The sequence below is a fragment of the Zonotrichia albicollis genome, chromosome 1 (genome assembly GCF_047830755.1).
Source record: "Zonotrichia albicollis isolate bZonAlb1 chromosome 1, bZonAlb1.hap1, whole genome shotgun sequence".
Lineage (NCBI taxonomy): Eukaryota > Metazoa > Chordata > Aves > Passeriformes > Passerellidae > Zonotrichia > Zonotrichia albicollis.
In genome coordinates this window covers 13,855,440-13,873,637 of record NC_133819.1, presented here as the reverse complement: position 1 = coordinate 13,873,637, position 18,198 = coordinate 13,855,440, and the positions used below count along the sequence as shown (strand labels likewise).

General features: G+C 38.1%; 1 protein-coding gene across 16 annotated transcripts in view; it reads right to left on the bottom strand.

The window, feature by feature from the left end:
• The window catches only part of PARD3 (par-3 family cell polarity regulator), a 443,154-nt gene that overhangs the window by 171,616 nt on the left and 253,340 nt on the right, over positions 1 to 18,198 (bottom strand). For 11 of the 16 annotated variants that reach the window (XM_074558690.1, XM_074559146.1, XM_074558909.1 and 8 more), the window contains 3 exons: positions 16,893 to 16,931; positions 4,108 to 4,296; positions 3,461 to 3,631 (listed from right to left, as the gene is read on the bottom strand). In XM_074558690.1, the coding sequence (XP_074414791.1) occupies positions 3,461 to 3,631; positions 4,108 to 4,296; positions 16,893 to 16,931 (399 nt within the window). The remainder of the gene's footprint in view (positions 1 to 3,460; positions 3,632 to 4,107; positions 4,297 to 16,892; positions 16,932 to 18,198) is intronic. The other 5 variants (XM_074558839.1, XM_074527814.1, XM_074527887.1 and 2 more) reach the window with 1 other exon arrangement.

Here is an 18,198-nt window from a genome sequence, read left to right as displayed (position 1 = left end):
AAAACCAAAAGAACAGTTTCATACCACTAACTGCCTTAAAAATCCAATTCAAACTCAGTTTTACCAAAGAAAGAAGTAGACTATATAGTCTATCTCAAAGGAAGTCAGACTGACTTCACAAATGCAAAACAATTGCTGGACATGAAGGCGGGAGAAAAAAAGACTTGGGGTTTTTTTGTTCTTTTTGCTGTTATTTTGTTGTGGGATATTTTAATCATCCAGAGAGCAGCTGCTTTTATCATCCAGATGTTTAGCACAATAATTTCTGCATTGGCATTATCACCCCTCTCACAGATTTCCCTTCTGAGACACCTGTGGGTGCTCCATGGTGTGGCAGGGAATCAGCCAAGACTTGACCTCACAGGACACTGGACCAGAGCAGAGTGAACACTGTTCTTGGTGACACACAAAATGGAATAACACCAAACCAGTTCCACTTAACTGTAGTTCAGACTAACAAGAAACAAAGCTATGTTTTTGTCTACAAAGTGGACACATATGACGCTGAATCAACAAAGGAAAGAAATCAATTTAACAGGATATTTTTATCTGCTGGTTTCTTATGGCGACTCCTTTGAAAAACAAAAAGAGGGAGAAGATCATAGAAAACAGTGGGAAATACTTTCTCAAAAGCTGAACATTTATTTTTATATTCAATTAAACCAGTAAACCCCCCTTTCTGAGGAGCTGGGGGAATTTAGCCTGGAGTAAAGAGCAGGCTAAGGAGAGATCTTTCTGCTCTCTGCAACTGCCTAAAAGGAGCATTTAGATAAGTGAGAGTTGGTGCTTTCTCCCAGGTAAAAAATGATAGGACAAGAGGAAACAATCACCATTTGTGCCACAGAAGATTTAGACTGGATATTAAGTAAAATATTTCATGAAAAGTAGAGTCAAGCTTTGGATCAGGATGTCCAGAGAAGTGGCTGCATCCTGCAGGTCTTTAAAACATGTGTAGATGTGGCACTTGGCTATATGGTTTAGGGGTGGACTTGGCAGTGCTGGGTTAATGGTTGGAGTCAATAGTCTTTAATCTAAAATGATTCTGTGCTTCTGTGGTGATAAAAGGTGGGTGTTATTAAGATAAGGGTGTGCCCTTTCTATGCTTTTGCTTCTAATCTGCAAGCTCCTGAATTTGCTGCCAGTCAAATGTCATTTCTTTTTGTGTTCTAATACTAAAAATCTTCCCTGGTGGTTGTTACTGGAATGTTCCAAGGGAGAAATTTGTATACCAGCATGTCTAAGCAATCTGTGTTGCTAAGTTAAGCATAATATAGCCAAGACAAGGCCAGCCACTGAGGAGATGCTGTCTCCAGCCAATTCTGAGACCCAAGAGCCACCACTGAGGGACTGAGCTGACTGAACTCCATACTCATATAGGGTATTCTTGCACCATTCAGAAATAACATTATCACAGCTAATCAGTGTTACATCACCTTAATAATATCTAAAGCTTAAATTGGTCACATTCTTGAAAGAGGATATAGGGTTTAATTGCAAAATACCAAGAAAAAAAATATCTCTTTGCTTTTCATTTCATTGAAGTCTGGGCATTGTAAGACTTCCAGAAAAGTGACTTCTTGCATACTGCAAGCTCAGCAGGTAAACAGCTTTATATCCATGCAAGTCATCCTTTCATCATATTAAAATATGCAAACAGTATTGACATCGTGTTTCCTTTGGATAAGTGTGATAAAAGCAATAATTCCTAGGAAAAATTACTTACAAAAATTACTTTGTAAAGATGATTACCACAGCAATAGTGACATATCAATGCTTTCCTAATCATTATAGCTGATCTTGCCAGCTTCTTAAAGAGTTGGGAAAATGCACAAAAAACTGTAAAGGAGGCGCAGAAAGAAGGGCCTATCCTGCCCTTGTGCAGGTACATTTCAGTGTATCTAAATCTGTTTCCACAATCAGTTCTTTTATCTTGAAGCACATATATTGCAGTCAGCTGTGCTGCTGCACCTGATTTCTGCAAAATAAATCATACTAAATGTCAAGCAGATATAGGGGACCAAGCTACTCTTGAATGAGTAAAAATAACTCTGGATTTAAGGAGAAATGTCTTTGCTTCATCACTGCTGGATTACCTCCCTTGTGTTTACAAACACTGTCTGGATTAATTCAATCGAGAAGACTTTCACTAGGAGAAAAGGGATCATCTTCTATATTCTTTTAGAAAAAAAAATTTAAACACAGAAATAGTCTAAAATATTTCACTCTTTTATGTAATAACATGTAGTAGCATCTACAAACTAGATATTGGGTAAAAATACGCAACAGTCTCCAAAGGACACTCTGAATTAGGCCTACATAAGGACATCACCACATGCAAAAAGGTCAGAATTCCTTCAACACTAAGCAAGACATGCTTGCAGCAATCCAAGCTGGCTTTCTAGCAGTGTGCATATATAAACATGCATGTGTATAGAAACTTTGTATAAGCAGTTAATCAAGAGGAGCTTAACACTTTCAAAAAGCCTAGTGTCTTTTTCAGACATGACTTTGTAATACACTATGGACTGATTTTTTCTGAAGGTTAGCTTTATGCATTAAAAAGTAAACCATTCTTCTTTCCCCTAGGCAGGAGCAGTGATACTAAACCAATTTGTGCACATCGTTTTTGAAGCATGATGATCAAGAAGTAACACTCCTGATAACACCTTACTATTTTAGCAAGAATGAAAGAATTGACTTTTAGATTTCTAAAGAAGAGATGCTTTTCTGACATGCCATTCAGCTGCATCCTATTTAACTCAGTCCTTTCTTCAATTTGTTCTAATTCAGTTCTCCCCCAACATCAGTCTTTCTCATTATATGTCCATATATTCCTAGTATATAGCATTATTTACATTAAATGGAAGATAAACTATTTGAAATCATTAATATATTTCAAAACCTCAACATATTAATATTGCACTAGAGAAGACAAAAGTTGCAAATCATCAGAAGAATCACCACTGCACCCTGAATTCAGTAGTTCAACCTCCCCAACAATTAAGGCCAAGAAAAAGTTTTGTAGAATCTACACATGAAACTTTTGCTTAGATAAAATATAATAACGAAATATAAGAGCTCTACTCTTATTTAAAAAAACTGGAAGTGACAAAGAAACAAGTCAGTTAACACAAAGTCTATAAATGAAATATCTAATAGACCTCCATAAAAAACTCTGCTGAACAAAAATCACGTAAACAGTGAGATCCAATTACAAAATCAATATAGTTTTATTCAGTGTTTCCTGTTTTTCATTGACAAAAATTCTCGAAAGAAAAACTTTATTGATCAGTAATAATGTTAGCATGTCTAACACTGAAATTCAGATAATTCTGTAGTTCTCTCTTTCTTGAGCTTCTCAGATATTATTTTTCAACTCCCAGAGGGAACATGACATCTCCTGTAAACACAAATGCCTCAGAAGTGAAAACTGCCAATCCCAATATCAAAAGCTTATTACCTCATTGCATTTACTTATTCGCCTCGCCACAATAAGCTGAATCATTCCTCGTTTGTTCCCTTCAGTGGACATGGACCTCCTTAAGGTTTCCATAGCATCTTGATTTGTTTTGCCCAATAATGATTCTCCATTAACTGCTATTAGTTGATCATTCACTCGAAGCCTGCCATCCTGGAAATGTAAAAATTATAGATAGTTACATAAAACACACACAAAGGAAGCTTTGTCTACTGGAGAGAATAAAAAAAAAAAAAAAAAAACAAATCAAAAGAAAAATACTCAACCAACTATACTTAGTCCTAAGGGTTTATGGGGAAATGAACATTGCAATAATGGCTTCCATTGCAGCCACTATAGGAAATGTCTATTCCAATTACAGATTTGCACTGAAAGCTATTATCATAATCTGTTTGCTCAAACAGCATACTAATGGAACTGCAGCAGAGATGGCTCATTCCTTCCCGAATCTGTTAGGGCTGTTTAAATCCTGGGACGTGCAAACATGTGAGTAGAAATCGAAATGTTACCTCTGATGGTATAATTGGTGAACATTAGAGAGCTCATTCCTCTTTGATCTATGGATACTTTCAAAATAACTTATTATGGAAAACCGAGGAAGACCAAAGTACACAGATATTCCCTCTCACCTTGGATGCTGCTCCACCGTTAATGATGGACTTGACGAAGATTCCTAAGTCAGCGTGGTTTTCTTTGGACCGGTTACCTTTGACACTCACGCCAAGCCCAGCTGACCCAGAGTCATTCAGTGGAACTTCAAAAGTGAGGAATTCCCTGGTGCCATCAGGTGTGAGGACAAGCTCCTCTTCCTCTGCTTTCTGTTGGGGAGATTAGCATGGTATTATAGAAGAGCATTTCTCTGGGAATTCTCTTCCCCCTACAGCTATTAGCATTCAAAACTCTGCTTTTTACTACAATGCCACAATATTTTCCACAGTAATTATGTGAAGAAATCTGCAGAAATAGTGTATTTTCAATCACCTCCAGCTGATGCCTAGATTCAGAAATATCTTAAATATGTGTCTAAGTGCTTCTCTCTCTAGTAAAGTAATTGCATCACATGTCATTACTGAATCTGCCATCAATACTAACTCACATGTAAGCTGCTATTTCATTAGCCAAAAGAGAGCTTTATCAGAAATATTTTCCTACTTGCAAACCTACAGAGTTTTTAAAGTACCATCATCATCTATGGAGCTTTGCAGTCTTAGGGAGAAACTAAGTGCAAGAAAATTAAATTGAAAAATTACTTGTTCACCTCATTTTATTTAAAATTATCTGTGTTAGGAAAAACCAGAAAACTACACAGCTGAGATCTGCAAAAGCACATCTCTCTGGTGTTGCCAGGCTAACTCCAGCTCTGAGTGTCAGTTTTCCTGGTTTTCCCAGCTCTGCCCTTCACCTCTGTCCTCTTATCCACCTCTCTGGATCTTTGTTGTCCTCAACACCCACTTTTAGCCTGGCTGGGAAAATCCCAGGTTTTAAGCCCCCTGAATTACAGTCACAGGCCTGCCACAGCTGCCAGCAAGGAGCTGCTGAGTGACACCTTCCCATGCATCCAAAAGCCACACAAGCACAGGTGACTGGCCTCACGCTTCACCTCCTGCCAAATGCAGGGTGGCAACAGGCTGGGACCAGAGACCTGGCAGTGTCCCCCCCAGAGCAGTGACACTCTTGGGGCAGCAGCATGAGCACAACACCCAGGAATGAAAGTGGCCATGCTCTGAGGAGCAGTGCTCATATTCAAGAGACTTCTGCCAAAGGGAGGAATGGGAGGGACAGGCGGTTCACCAGCCCTATCTCTTACAGTAGATGCTGTTCACTTGTTTCTGATCCTCTTTTAAATCTAATAAAGTGGTTATAACCACTTTTGGTTATAACTCTATCAATTAACAAAAAAAGCCATGTCCTTAAAGGCATGATTCCCTGCTTGTGAACCCGATCGTGCTGGGGTTTTTTTCACCCGCGTGAAGGAGAAAGAGAACATACAGCACAAGGTGCACACTAATGTCCAGCATCAGCAGTTCTTCTCTAAAAGAATTAATCTGGCCAAATTTTCATAATCTTAGCAACATGTCACCTCTGTTTCTGACACTGATTTTATGCCAACTTTTCCCACATCACTGATCTATTTGCAAAGCTCACTCATATGAGTGAGAACACGTATGAGAAGTTAACATGCGCCTGCTGAGCTGTCCCTGTTTCTTAAGACTTGAGGAAATGCAAACACAGCCTATGGCAAAGATAGATGTGAAAGCCATGTGGAGTATAGCAGACTGAGATGATCAATTTGGGCACAAGCATGCTAGTTGTGTCACCATTGACCTAGAAATGCAGTGCAAAAACGTCACATGGGAAGGCAGTCAGACTGCTGAGAGAGCCGCGACAGCTGAGGGAAGAAAAACAGGAGTTTCATCTTTTCCCACTTGTTAAAAGCGTGAACCTTCATGTATTCATAGCCTTTCCCTTTGCACTAGCCTCCTTTTGCTTATAACTAAGCACAATGGTTCATCAAAAAACACCCAAAAAATCCCCCAAAACAATGAAAATTAAAATATCCCTATCAATGTGCCATAGCTAGGCTGGCTTGCTTGTGAATCCCAGTGTTCAAACACATCTCTTGGCCACATGAAACAGCATGACCAATGCTAGCTGTGAGGAATGGAAAGGTGAATTGTGACCATTGAATAACACTCTACCTACAAGATGTTTCCCAAATTATGGGAAAATTACCACTCTAATTTTCCTCTTTGGCTCACAGAAGCACTAGCTCCAGCATACATTTGAATCCACATTTTGTCAAATGGCTGCAGAATAAAACAATCTGAAACAGATGCATGTTACCTTACAGTTTCTGTAACACTGATCACTTTCATATTCCTTAATAAATAGTAGTAGGAAAAAGCTTGTGAGCCAAAAGAGAGATAAAGCCAAGGTAGGATGGGTGGCTTATCCAAGACAGCAGATATGCTTACTGAATTTCTGTTTGCTACTGTTAAAATAAATTCAGAATCAATTTCTCTCTTCCTCCAGTATTTTATAATCTTCAAACAATCCACCAAAACTTCAGCAAAGCAGTCTCCCAGGCCTGTCAGGTGCATTTCTATATGACAAAGGGTCAATTGGAGTGAGCATCTCACAAGCATCCCCAAAGACCTGGCTAATGGCCTCTACCCTACTTCTCCTCAGTGAGACCAAAGAGCTGCATTATCACTTCAGCACTACTTTAATGTGAGCCTTGTGCTTGCTTGTTTCCTGCAATCTTGAATAAGGAAATAAGGCAATATCAGGCTACAGACACCTGAGTGTGCAGCTGAAATGTGAGGCCAAAACCTGAAACAAACTACTCTGAAGCAGCTGTACATGAGTGAGCAGATCATGCTCATAAAAAAATGAGAAACAGCAGCCTCAGCACTGGATCAGAAGTACTGAGAGCATAAGAAAATTGCTCAACTCACCCAAGGAAGAAAATTATCACTACTAGGCTATGACTAAATTTCTTTAGGGACTTCATAGAGTATCTACAGTTTTTCCCACTTAAGCACACTTGCTTTACCACCATATCTGTGTCTGGAATTTTAGGGATATAAGAAGCCTTTTGCCCTCCAGACTCTGTGTGACACCTGTCAGTATCATATGCTTGAATGTAAAGTTAAAAAAAAGGAGAACAAACATGAAAAATGCGGCTTTCAATAAAAACTGAACAATTAACTTTCAAGTGCTATGGATATGAAAGTAGCAAATTTAACATTTGTGCCACACCACAATATCAAAGAAGGTCTCGCTATATATTATATATTGAATATAACTTCATGATACAAACCTTGGAGCAGTACTACAAGGAACCTCAGCATGTCATAAAGGAGCCAGCCACAGAGAAATGGGCAGGATAATTTTTAGCCTGCTACTATAATATTTTGAACCAAAGTTGTAAAGATGAAAACAAAACAAAAAATCTCTAGCAAAATCTTGCAATGGCTGAATCCTTTGTTCTCCAAAGCCCTTTAGAGTACACAGAAACATTACATCTTCAGCAACTCTCCCCAATCAATATAAAACCAGGTATTATAAAAGAGTAAAATTTGCACTGAAATTGTATTGAACATTAAGTATTTACATCTAACAAATCACAGAAATTCCCTAATACATCCATGAGACAGCACGAAAATGCACAAAAAATCTAAAATGCAGCATTAAACATTTTCAGCTGAGAACACAGTCACTTAAACACAGTCACTTAATTGCAGTAGCTTCCATTTGATCTTGATACTCCCTAAATTAACAGCTTCACTATGTCAATCAAACACCTCAACACTATTTTCATGATTAGTTGATCTGTAGGAGAAATTTATTCCGTCATATATTTTGACAGGCCAGCAGTAAACATGCAAGCAAAATTATGTACTGTGAACCCTGAACAACAAAATTCAACTCCCTTAAGATTTTTCACACACTATGTCCAAAACAATTAACAGCAGAACAATATTCTGTTCAGACAGAGGCTGCTGAGGAAAAGGTCATCTGAAATGACTTCAGTTGGATGAATTAAGCTGCTCAAGTACGTAATTTATAATAAAAATTTGATTGGTGATAAAATATGTAGGTGACTTTTTTGGCTTCAAAATCATATTTAGCATCAATTTATGCTAAACAACACTTGAGATAAGTTTTTCACTTTTTTTATACAACATAAACATATTGTAAATTTAAAGATAAACTCCCTGACTAGAGCAAGCTTATGGCAGTGTTTTGATATATACAGAGATTTTAACAAGCCCTAAGATAAACGGAGCGGAGAGAGGGGGGGAATTGTTTTTCTCCTCCACATAACATTATCCTCTACCTAAGTTCTGATCTGATCATAAAATCAGATTTAATTTTATAAACAACATTAAAATAGACTTCAACAGTTAGAGTTCCATTACTTTTCTCATCATACTAGTAACTGCCTCTAATCCTGTTTATCCTTTTATCACAGAATTACAGAATATATTGAGTTGGAAGGAACCCTGAAAGATTAAGTTGAAATCCTGGCCCTGTACAGGACACCCCAAGAGTCACACCCTGTGCTTGAGAGCATTGTCCAAATGCTTCTGGAACTCTGTCAGACTTGGTGCTGTTACAACTTCCCTGGGAAGCTCTTCCAGTGCCCAACCACCCTCTGGGTGAAGAACCTTTCCCTGATATCCATCCTAAACGTCCCCAGACACAACTTAAGGCCATTTCCTTGGGTCCTGTCACAGATCACTAGAGAGAAGAGATCAGCGCCTGCCCCCCCTCTTCCCCTCAGGAGGATGTTGAAAATCACAATGAGGTTCCCCTCAGTCTCCCCCTCTCCAGGCTGAACAGACCAAGTGATCTCAGCTGCTCCTCACACGGCTTCCCCTCAAGGCCCTTCAGCATCCTCATTGCTCTCCTTTGGACACTCTCTAATAGCTTCAGAACTTTCTTATCCTGCAGTGCCCAAAACTTCACACAATTTCCAAGGTGAGGCCAGACCAGTGAGGAGCAGAGTGGGACAATCGCCTCTCTCGAGCAGCTGGGGGTTCATGTTTCACACACTATTGTTTGGGACTTCCTCCCTCTGCAGGACCTCAGCAGGGTTCAGCTGGTGAGTAAGCAGCATGAGATGAGTGAAAACAGAAACTGAACAGCAAAGAAAACCTTCCTCCCACCTAACGGGGGAAGCAATTTTCAGTCAAGTCAGGACAGGTTTCCTAAGTGACTCGCTGCTGCTGCAAGTCTGGCAGCATTCTCTCTAGTGAAGTTCATTCTCTTGCAAGCTTAGACCTGCTGCCTTCTCAGCAGTTTTTCAGTCACTGAAACTTGTCTGCGCATTGCTTTGTGACTGTGTGTACAAAAATGTGCTCCTGTTCCCTTTCACAGAGCAATCAGTAAAGCTCTGCATCTGCAGTTATATATATGAACACATGTACATGAAAACTTTCACAAAGCTCTTGAATGCACATGTATATGCATGTACACATACAACACACCCTTATAAGTGTATATATATATCACAACAATGACATTCATATGATTAATTAGCTATAGCACAAACACTACCTAACAACTTGAGTGATCCCATTCACTATTCAATTTACCTGTCTCAAGTCCTGTTGTGTCCAGCCTTCTAACATTACAGCCCTGTTAGCCACTGTTTAAATACTGTTTTAATCTATCAACATTTTGTCTCACAAATGTGTCTTCTCTCTTCACAATTTATCCAGATGGAAAACCTCAAGTTCTCACAATATGAGTTTGGTGGATGTGAGAGCTCTCTAGGAAGCACAGGCTGTAAAACTACTGGAAATCTCAAAATCCCAGGTTTAGTCATTGGGTTCCAATAATGGGGAATTCTGACCTAACATAACAGTTTTTTTCCAAGATATTTTCAGTCTTTAGAAGATTGTAATACAGCATCCATTATTTAATTATTTCTGATGCGGTACCCACAATACTAAGGAATCATAAGCCCTATAGCTAGGGAAACCAATAAACTTGTCTCTGTATTATTGTAACAAAACAGAATGCAGCAGGATGTATCCAAGAGAGGAGATTTCACTTAGCTGTTGTGCAAAGACATTCTTAACATCAGGGGTGAGTCAAACTCTTGCCCTTCAAGTGAAGTGGGTGACACTGATGTCTTACCAGGTCACCCTGTAAACTGAGGTACACAAAAAAATGATGACTCACTCTTATCCTATGCCATCACATATACAAATGTATACAAACAGCTCTAAGGAAACAAAACAGCTTCTTTGGTCAACAACAGTTTTGTGGGGGGTGACGTTTAGTGCTTATAAAAATGTAATGTATTACTGCTGGAGGCACTGAAAACAGACCAATGTAGGTGGCCTCAAACACACCTCCCCAACAACAGCTGAGGGACTCCTTGGGAGGAGGAACTGAGAGCTGGTGCATCCCCCCTTGGGATGGCATTAAAGAAAAATATAACTAGAGCAATTCCATCAGCTGAGAAAATCCTGCCTACTGATCCAGTAGTGGCATGCACACTCCAACCCAGTTTTCTCCTGAAATATAAGGCCATTTATCTTTTTTTTAATCAAATGGCTGTGTTGCATTATAGGTTTTGAGGACCTAAAGTGTATACTTACCTGGTTAGAAAATTATACAGGGCTTAAGCCAACTAAACAACCAGAATTCTTATGCTTGCTTTCTTTTTCTATCTCTTCCTAGACTAAGAATTTTAACATCTGTCACATGTTAGATAAACACTAATGAATCCTATTTGCTCATATACAGAGACTCATTATTCATATTAGCAAAGTTAATATGTCACATCTGGCAAAGATTGCATTCATTCAAATCAAACAGCAGCTGCTAAATATCAAAAACTAGATCTGAATTCTGAGATTTTATGGGAAATGTGCTCTGCTTTAATCTTAATCCCATCAAGGAAGAGTTTTTTGTGTATTAGATGTGGATTAACTTTGGTAGGTATTTATAGGCAAAAATGCTAGCTCATGAAAGTACTGTAAAACAGCCCCACTGCATTTCCTGTAATGTCCATTTTAAGGATTTAATTTAATATCAAAAAAGATGTTCCACATGCAAAAATAACTTCAGTTTAAAGGTTTGGATGGATTAAGATATGATTTAGAAAAAAATTAAATGCTTTTCCAAAGCATAAAAATTCTAGCATGTGATTTTCATTTAGAATGGAAATCAAAGCTCTGCAAAAGCCCATGTTTAAGTACATCCACATGTTTGTTACTTCTCCCCATAATAAGGCCACTGCTTGACTTTACTTACAATACTCCCTAATGCCAACACTCTGATCTGGGCTGTCATAGAAATTGGTTTAATCAAACAAGATTCTACGTTTCAAAAATTGATCACACCATTAAAATTACATTCTGTTGGTTCTTAATCTCAGAACTTCTCACAGGGGCCAGTCTGTGCAGGTACCATAATCACTGTACTTTATTCAGGCCAACATACTCTGTTCAAAACTGCTGCTCTATTCAAACTTCATGTCCCTACTGTATGTCCTGAAACAAAGCCATGTGATTGTAATGCTAACCCCGTTTCTTTACACTTTGCTTATCCTAGAGAAGTGAAAACCAAGGGATTAGGTACACAGTAGGTGTCTGTTCTGCCAAAGAAGCCTATAAAGCTACAGCTCTCTGCACTATCCGTTCTTCAAGGAAAACTTCAATGCCCAACACACTAATGACAGAGCTCCCTAAAAATCCTCTCACTGGCCTGTCGGATTTACAAGACCTGAGAGACTAAAGAAAGAGAGTTTGGAAAAGACAGACAGGAAAAACAAGTTGAAAAAGAAATAATGCCCAAGTATAAATCCATGGCAGGAAACACATTCCTCGTGAAGTAATGTCAGTATGGAGCACCTCAGAGGGATCTGTGTCTCACTCCTATTTCTGCTGCAAACTTTCAGGCAACCATGGCAAACCATTTCATCTTACTGTTTTCCCTGCATTTAATATCAAGGGAGAATCAACACCAGGAGTCTAAAGGCAATGATGCAGTAAAACAAGGTTTGCTCTAAATAAACAAGTTTGTACACACGAGTGTGGCTTGTGGATGACTCTGCAATGGTGGCACTAAGACAGCCCTGTCACAGTGGAGGGACATGTATGTTGTCCTCCATGAAACTGGGAATTTTTCAGCAAGTGTTTTCAATGTCAGTGCTCCAAAGGCAGCCACAGCTCCCTGTGGTGCTGCACAAAGTGCCACACCACATCCCAGGTAAATCACCAGCTGCAAACAGTCAAAACTGAGCCTGAGGGTCAGTTCTAAGCACTGCATTATGCAGAAGTTTATGTTCCTTATCACTGAACGTTCCAGGAAATTCAGACTGGTCAAAAAGCATTCATGATCACAGCCACTTAACTGTTATATTAATTATTCACTAGGAATTAATGTCTTATCTCAAGTCATAAATGTGCCAGAACATGCTATTTAATACTGGAGTATCTCCTATGGTAAAAGATTGAAACTATAACAGTACCTTGAAGAAATCACACATTCACCACCTACTTCTTACATATGGGCAGTGATCTAAAACTTGATGAAAATTATTAGCTGAAACCACTCAAAATTGCAGTAAAAATGCTTTTAAAACATTGTAATCACCCTTGTGCCTCACACCATTAGAAGATAAAAAGGTACAAAAATATATCTGCAGCACTCCTAAGCACCATGGAGGAAATAACAGCATCAGCTTAATCATCAGTCAGACATATCCTCTTTGAATAAAATCATTCTGTACCTATTGATAACAGCACTGCTGGGGGTATAGTCTTTGTCCATCTATGATCTTGGCTCAATGTTCAGACATTTGGATCACCAAGCTAAAGGTCTATATAGGTGCTAAATAGGAAGTGTTGAGAATTTATTACAGCTTTTAAAAAGTATCTCTGGATGCATCACCAGTGACTAGGTATCTTGAAATAATACAAATATCTTCTAAGCAAAAGACAAACACACATGCACTTAGAATACATCCTCTTAAAGCTCAATTCTGACTGCTATTTTTCCACAATAATTTTCTATCTAATAATCAATACAAATCATTTATTTCTAGGCATTTGATAATATTGCCTCCCATACTCACAATATGAAAACTTATGAGCAAAAAGCATACAGAAGTAACTATTCATTAGTTCTTACAAAATGCCTCTGACCAGCATCACCCCTTTCCTACAGCCAATGAATTCTTGCATAAAAAGGGCAGCTAGCTAATTTACTCAGAATCACACACAGAAGAATATGGCAAGAACAGCAATTGGATCTGAAAAAACACAGTGATCAAAATGAAGTTTAGGTAATAACTGGAATATCAAATGTTTGAGTTCAGAAGAAAATAAAAAGCAATCCCATTTGCAATTTCTATCAATGCAGCTAATCATTTATATATTGTTCCAACACACCAACCACTCTTGTTATGTCACTGTTACGAATCCTGCACTCACTTAAATTCATAACATTCTGCTCACTTACAGCAATTTGACAGAAAAACAAATGAGAACAGAAAACTGAAGCTTTTCCATCCTTCTGAGTGCAACAATCATGAAATGAAATCCTGAATTCTAACTCTGAATCTCTTCTTATCAATAAACAACACTCCTTAGAAAATACTTACTCATATGATAATTATTATTTTTCTAGCATTATGCCTATATGAAAGTTAACTTGCTGGTTCTGAATTCATAAAAGTAACAGTGAATGACAATTGTAACAGCAAAATATTACTGAAATACTATCAACCTTCAAAGAGTATGAGGAAAAATTAATTGGCAGATGTTTTACATAGCATAATTAACAGTTCATTTCAATGCACTGTAACAGGATTAGGATAATTACACTTAGAAACAGAAATGTAATAATGATAAATTACTAGTTTTTTCATATTACAGGCAATCTCCTACATTCCAAATAATCACCCTGTTTAGCAATAGGTGCATCTGTTCTATGCTGGCATCAGCTATACAAATGGCACAAACTCATAGCTGGGTGAAACCACCTTTCACCCAAGACTCAGGAGATTCCTTGTTTCATGAAGAAGCAGAGCAATGCAGAAGGTGAAAACACCAGTCCTGTTTTCAACAGGGCACAGTTACTGAATGGAGGCTGAAGCAGCATCAGCAATTTGCATTTCTTATGTAAAACTGGAGAGCAGAGCTTAAATTGTGTGAGCCTCTCTAATTACAAAATCTTCTTATATGGAAGTTCAAGATTGAGAATTGGTGTTCTGTGATGGGGCATAAAAAAACTGAATTCATATGCTTTCTTATACGGGTTGTAAGGAATAACTCTGTCAAGGATTTCAGGCCACAAATTAGGAAAAAACTACCTTCAAGATTTTCTTTTATTACCTCTCTGAAGACTAACTACTGCATCCAAGTGCCACAATATTAATGCAAAGTAATTTCAAAGTAACAGTTACATGAAGGTAACCCCTGAGTAAAGAATGATAAGTTAGGCTTGATATTTTGCTATTTTATTTCAGGCCTTCTACTTTCAAGGGACTTTTTTTTCATATCTTTTTTTTTAAATTTCAGAGATGCATTTTCCTTCTGTTTCTCCACAAAGACATAACAACAACAACAAAAAGAAACCCCACAACCATTTCGCCTTTAAATGAAAAACAGACTTGCATTCCACCTCTCTCATTTCTGTAACTTCGCTGCCTTCATCATGGTCTTTTGTTGGTTTTATTTTTTTTGCTTTGCTTTTGACTATCAAGTCCTTGACACTTGGAGACTAAAACCTCACTGCTAACAGCACAAAGATCAGAGCAGGCACAGAAATAGAAATTGCGAGATTAGAAATCTCAAAGACCTGAAAAGTAGACAGAGGAGAAATAAACAGGTATTGAAGCAGAACCAAAGAGAATAAAGGAAAGCAAAGAGAAATACTTTCAAAAATAATAATAAAGAATGTGTGGCTGTATTATTAAAGTGCAGCTCAGGAAAATTAGGTCTGTAAAATTGAAGTATCACACTTATCCAAAGGTAAGGAGATTGGAACAAGGGACATAAGTGCAAAAGCATTGTGCATTACAAATACCCACCAAAACCTTCCACAATTAGTCCCTTTTTTTAATTCACATACTGGAGTCACTAAATATAAAGAGACCTGGTGTTCCTAGTATCAGAGTGTTCTAAGCCTTTAAATAAATAACAAAAATCCCAAGGCATAAAGAATGAAAAACCCAAGACATTAGGCAAATTTGTTTGTATTGATCAGGTTTCTAGCTCATTCCCTCAGAAACCATATGTTACTCAGTCTTCATATGTTTTCCAATTCACTTCCATATTTTCAAGGCTTGCTAGGGCTTTCTAGCTGTTTTTTTCAGAAATCCCTAGCTACTCACACACACCCTGTGCCTCCTGCATAATCTCCTGATTAACAAGCATTTTTTACCCCATACCTAAACAGAACAAATGGGAGATAGCAATTTTATTTTGCTCTTTTCTTAGGTAAGTTAGAGTGTTGGTTCCAAGAATGCCAGAGAAGGGGTTTCACCATGGAATTTGCTACAAAACATTAACTTTGCAAGAGATGAGCAACTGATTTCTATAAACACCTTGTAGGCAATCTGCTTTATCTTAATGAGCTTTCGAGGTGGAATTTCAACTCCTAAAAACAGGTTACTTTTATAAGGCTGCACCCACAAATTATGGTATTCAATTCTCAATGGTATTCAATTACAGATAGAAATACTATCCTGGGCTTTGATCTTTGATCTCCTTACATATGAGCAGTACGTGGTAAGAAACTATCAAGATAAAAACACATCCTCTAATGAGATGCAGTAAAGAGATACTGCAAGGCATGTCTGAAGCAGAGATACACCCACAGTTTGGGAGAGCCCTTAAGCAGATGAGTTTCAGAGAGGACACTGAAAGCCAGAAGGATAGAAGTGAATACTGCCAACATTATTCTCAAATTCCCATTTTTACATTTACATTCCATTGGCCTGAAAATTAATAGTATCAACCAACATACCCTTGATTACCTCACTGAGTTGAATCTTACATATCTTTACCTAGTCCTGACTTTCTTTTTATTCTAGACACCATCTTGCCCTTGCTAGTAGGACATTGTGAATTATCTAGACAAGCTCTTTTGGTTTTTCAGCAGCCTAACTCATTTCAAGTCCCAACAGGAATCTTCTCAATTTCTCTATAACCTAATTCATTATTTAATTTTAAAATAGGTCCTAACTGAATGGAGTTTCTTGAAATATGTTTTGAACTAAGATCCAGTATATCTTTAAGGTAATATATTATTGTTATATTCTCTGTAGGTATCTCATAAAATACACCTTTTATTTTAGACAAAGTTGTTAGATGCATTAGTATACTGTATATTGGACTGATCATTTTCTCTTGACTAAAATGAGATATTTAAATATTACACAGCCTCAATCTAGAGCCTCATTGGAATACCACACACACACCTGGTGCAGCCCTCAGAATGTTACACTTAATATTACTTCCATATAGTTTCTTAAAAATAGCTAATAATGGTTTGCTATGAGGAAACAATTAAGATTTAAAGCCTAGTTGATTAATTTTTGTGTTTGTATCTCAGATTTCTGTCATATAATCATGATTTAAACAATTGGCTTCAATATGTAACCCAAGCTAAAGTCTACTCTTATCATTTAACTTTCAGCCTTTGGCTGTATCTAAGAGAGGTAATTTCAAATAGCACTTGAACATAGGCAGTAAGAGAATTGTGTATAATTTTCAAACAGTATTTGAAATTACATTAAAAATGCATTCAAAATGTAAAGCTACAGAGAGCCATCTACAGCATATAAGGTGAAAGAAGGATCTGTAAAACTTTGATGGAGAAGTGCCATATCAATTTAAATACATTTGGGAGTCTTCCAGTATGGAAAAGACAAAGCTCTTACCGTTTCCTTTGGAATTTGTGACTGGCTTTGTTCTGCATTCTAAAGGAAGTAAAAAAAATAAATAAGAACACAACTACATATGACACATACTATCTAACAGCAAGGGGATAAACAAAGAGCTCTAATTCTGAAGGGAAGTGGTAATAAAAAACAAAGGGTGTTCATCACACCCCTGACTGAAATTTATCTAAAAAACCACTACATGAGAGGTGAACAGAAATAATTCCAGGCTCCCTATGGTACATGCACCTGACTCTACCTGGCTGTGAGGGTGCTGACTGTCTGGCTCAGTAAGAACCACAACTGCTTGCACCATTTACTGGCTGGTGGAACACTTTCATTCAGGGAAGCTCCACCCTGGCTTTTCCCTTCTACTTTGAAGTTTTCAGAGAATGACCTCAGCAATCTAGATGAACCCTTCCATCTGTTTTTTTAAAAATCCACTCTCATTAGCAAGGAATTCCCCTTTTGAGCACGTTTGGATGGACTAGAACTGCAGCTCTACATATCCCAGGACAGGAGGATGCATTCAGTTCACCCAACAAGGGACCCTCCTGCACTGTCCATTCCTCCCCGGTGTCTCAGGGCACATAAGGCAAACACACATCATTGGAAAACGCATCCCACAACAATTCTGGAAACACATATAAGGAACTATGGCTCTTCCAAACCCAAACCCACCTATATTAAAACCCATTTGAGAACTCAGGAGACACCTTAATACTGGCTGGCTGATCACTTTTGGGCTAACCAGCTATTTCTTTCCATTCTGCTGGGCCCTAATGAAATGCTATGGTTTATTGGACATTTTTGGTTTAGGCTCTTCTGCAGGAGAAAGAAATTATAAAGCACAAAAATGTAGTGGCAAAGCAGTAACACAAACATCCAGTAAGCTTCAACCTGAAGCCAACAACCAGTAAGAAAAAAACTGAAGACAGCTACAAGGAAAATGTAAAGGTCCCACGTGTACCAATGAGCATATTAATTTTTAGGGTACTGGAGACTGATGTTGCCAGCCAGTATCTGCTGGCACTGAGAACGCAGCTCAAAAGCTAAATTACCTAAGTCAATCCTTCAGAGGATTCACACAGTCAGTAGCAGCTCTAAGCAAATTCTTCACAAGTTACGTGAGGCAACCACAGAGCTCCAGGAGCTCTCCTTAACCAGAACAATCCTCAGCTCTTTTGTAGAAAGAGGGGGCAGGGAGGGAAGGCTGTTCAGAGATGATGTGGCTCTAGCTCATGTCTGCATGACAAGCCTTAATACATTACCTATCTGGCATTCGGCAACCGTGGAAGGAATAAAA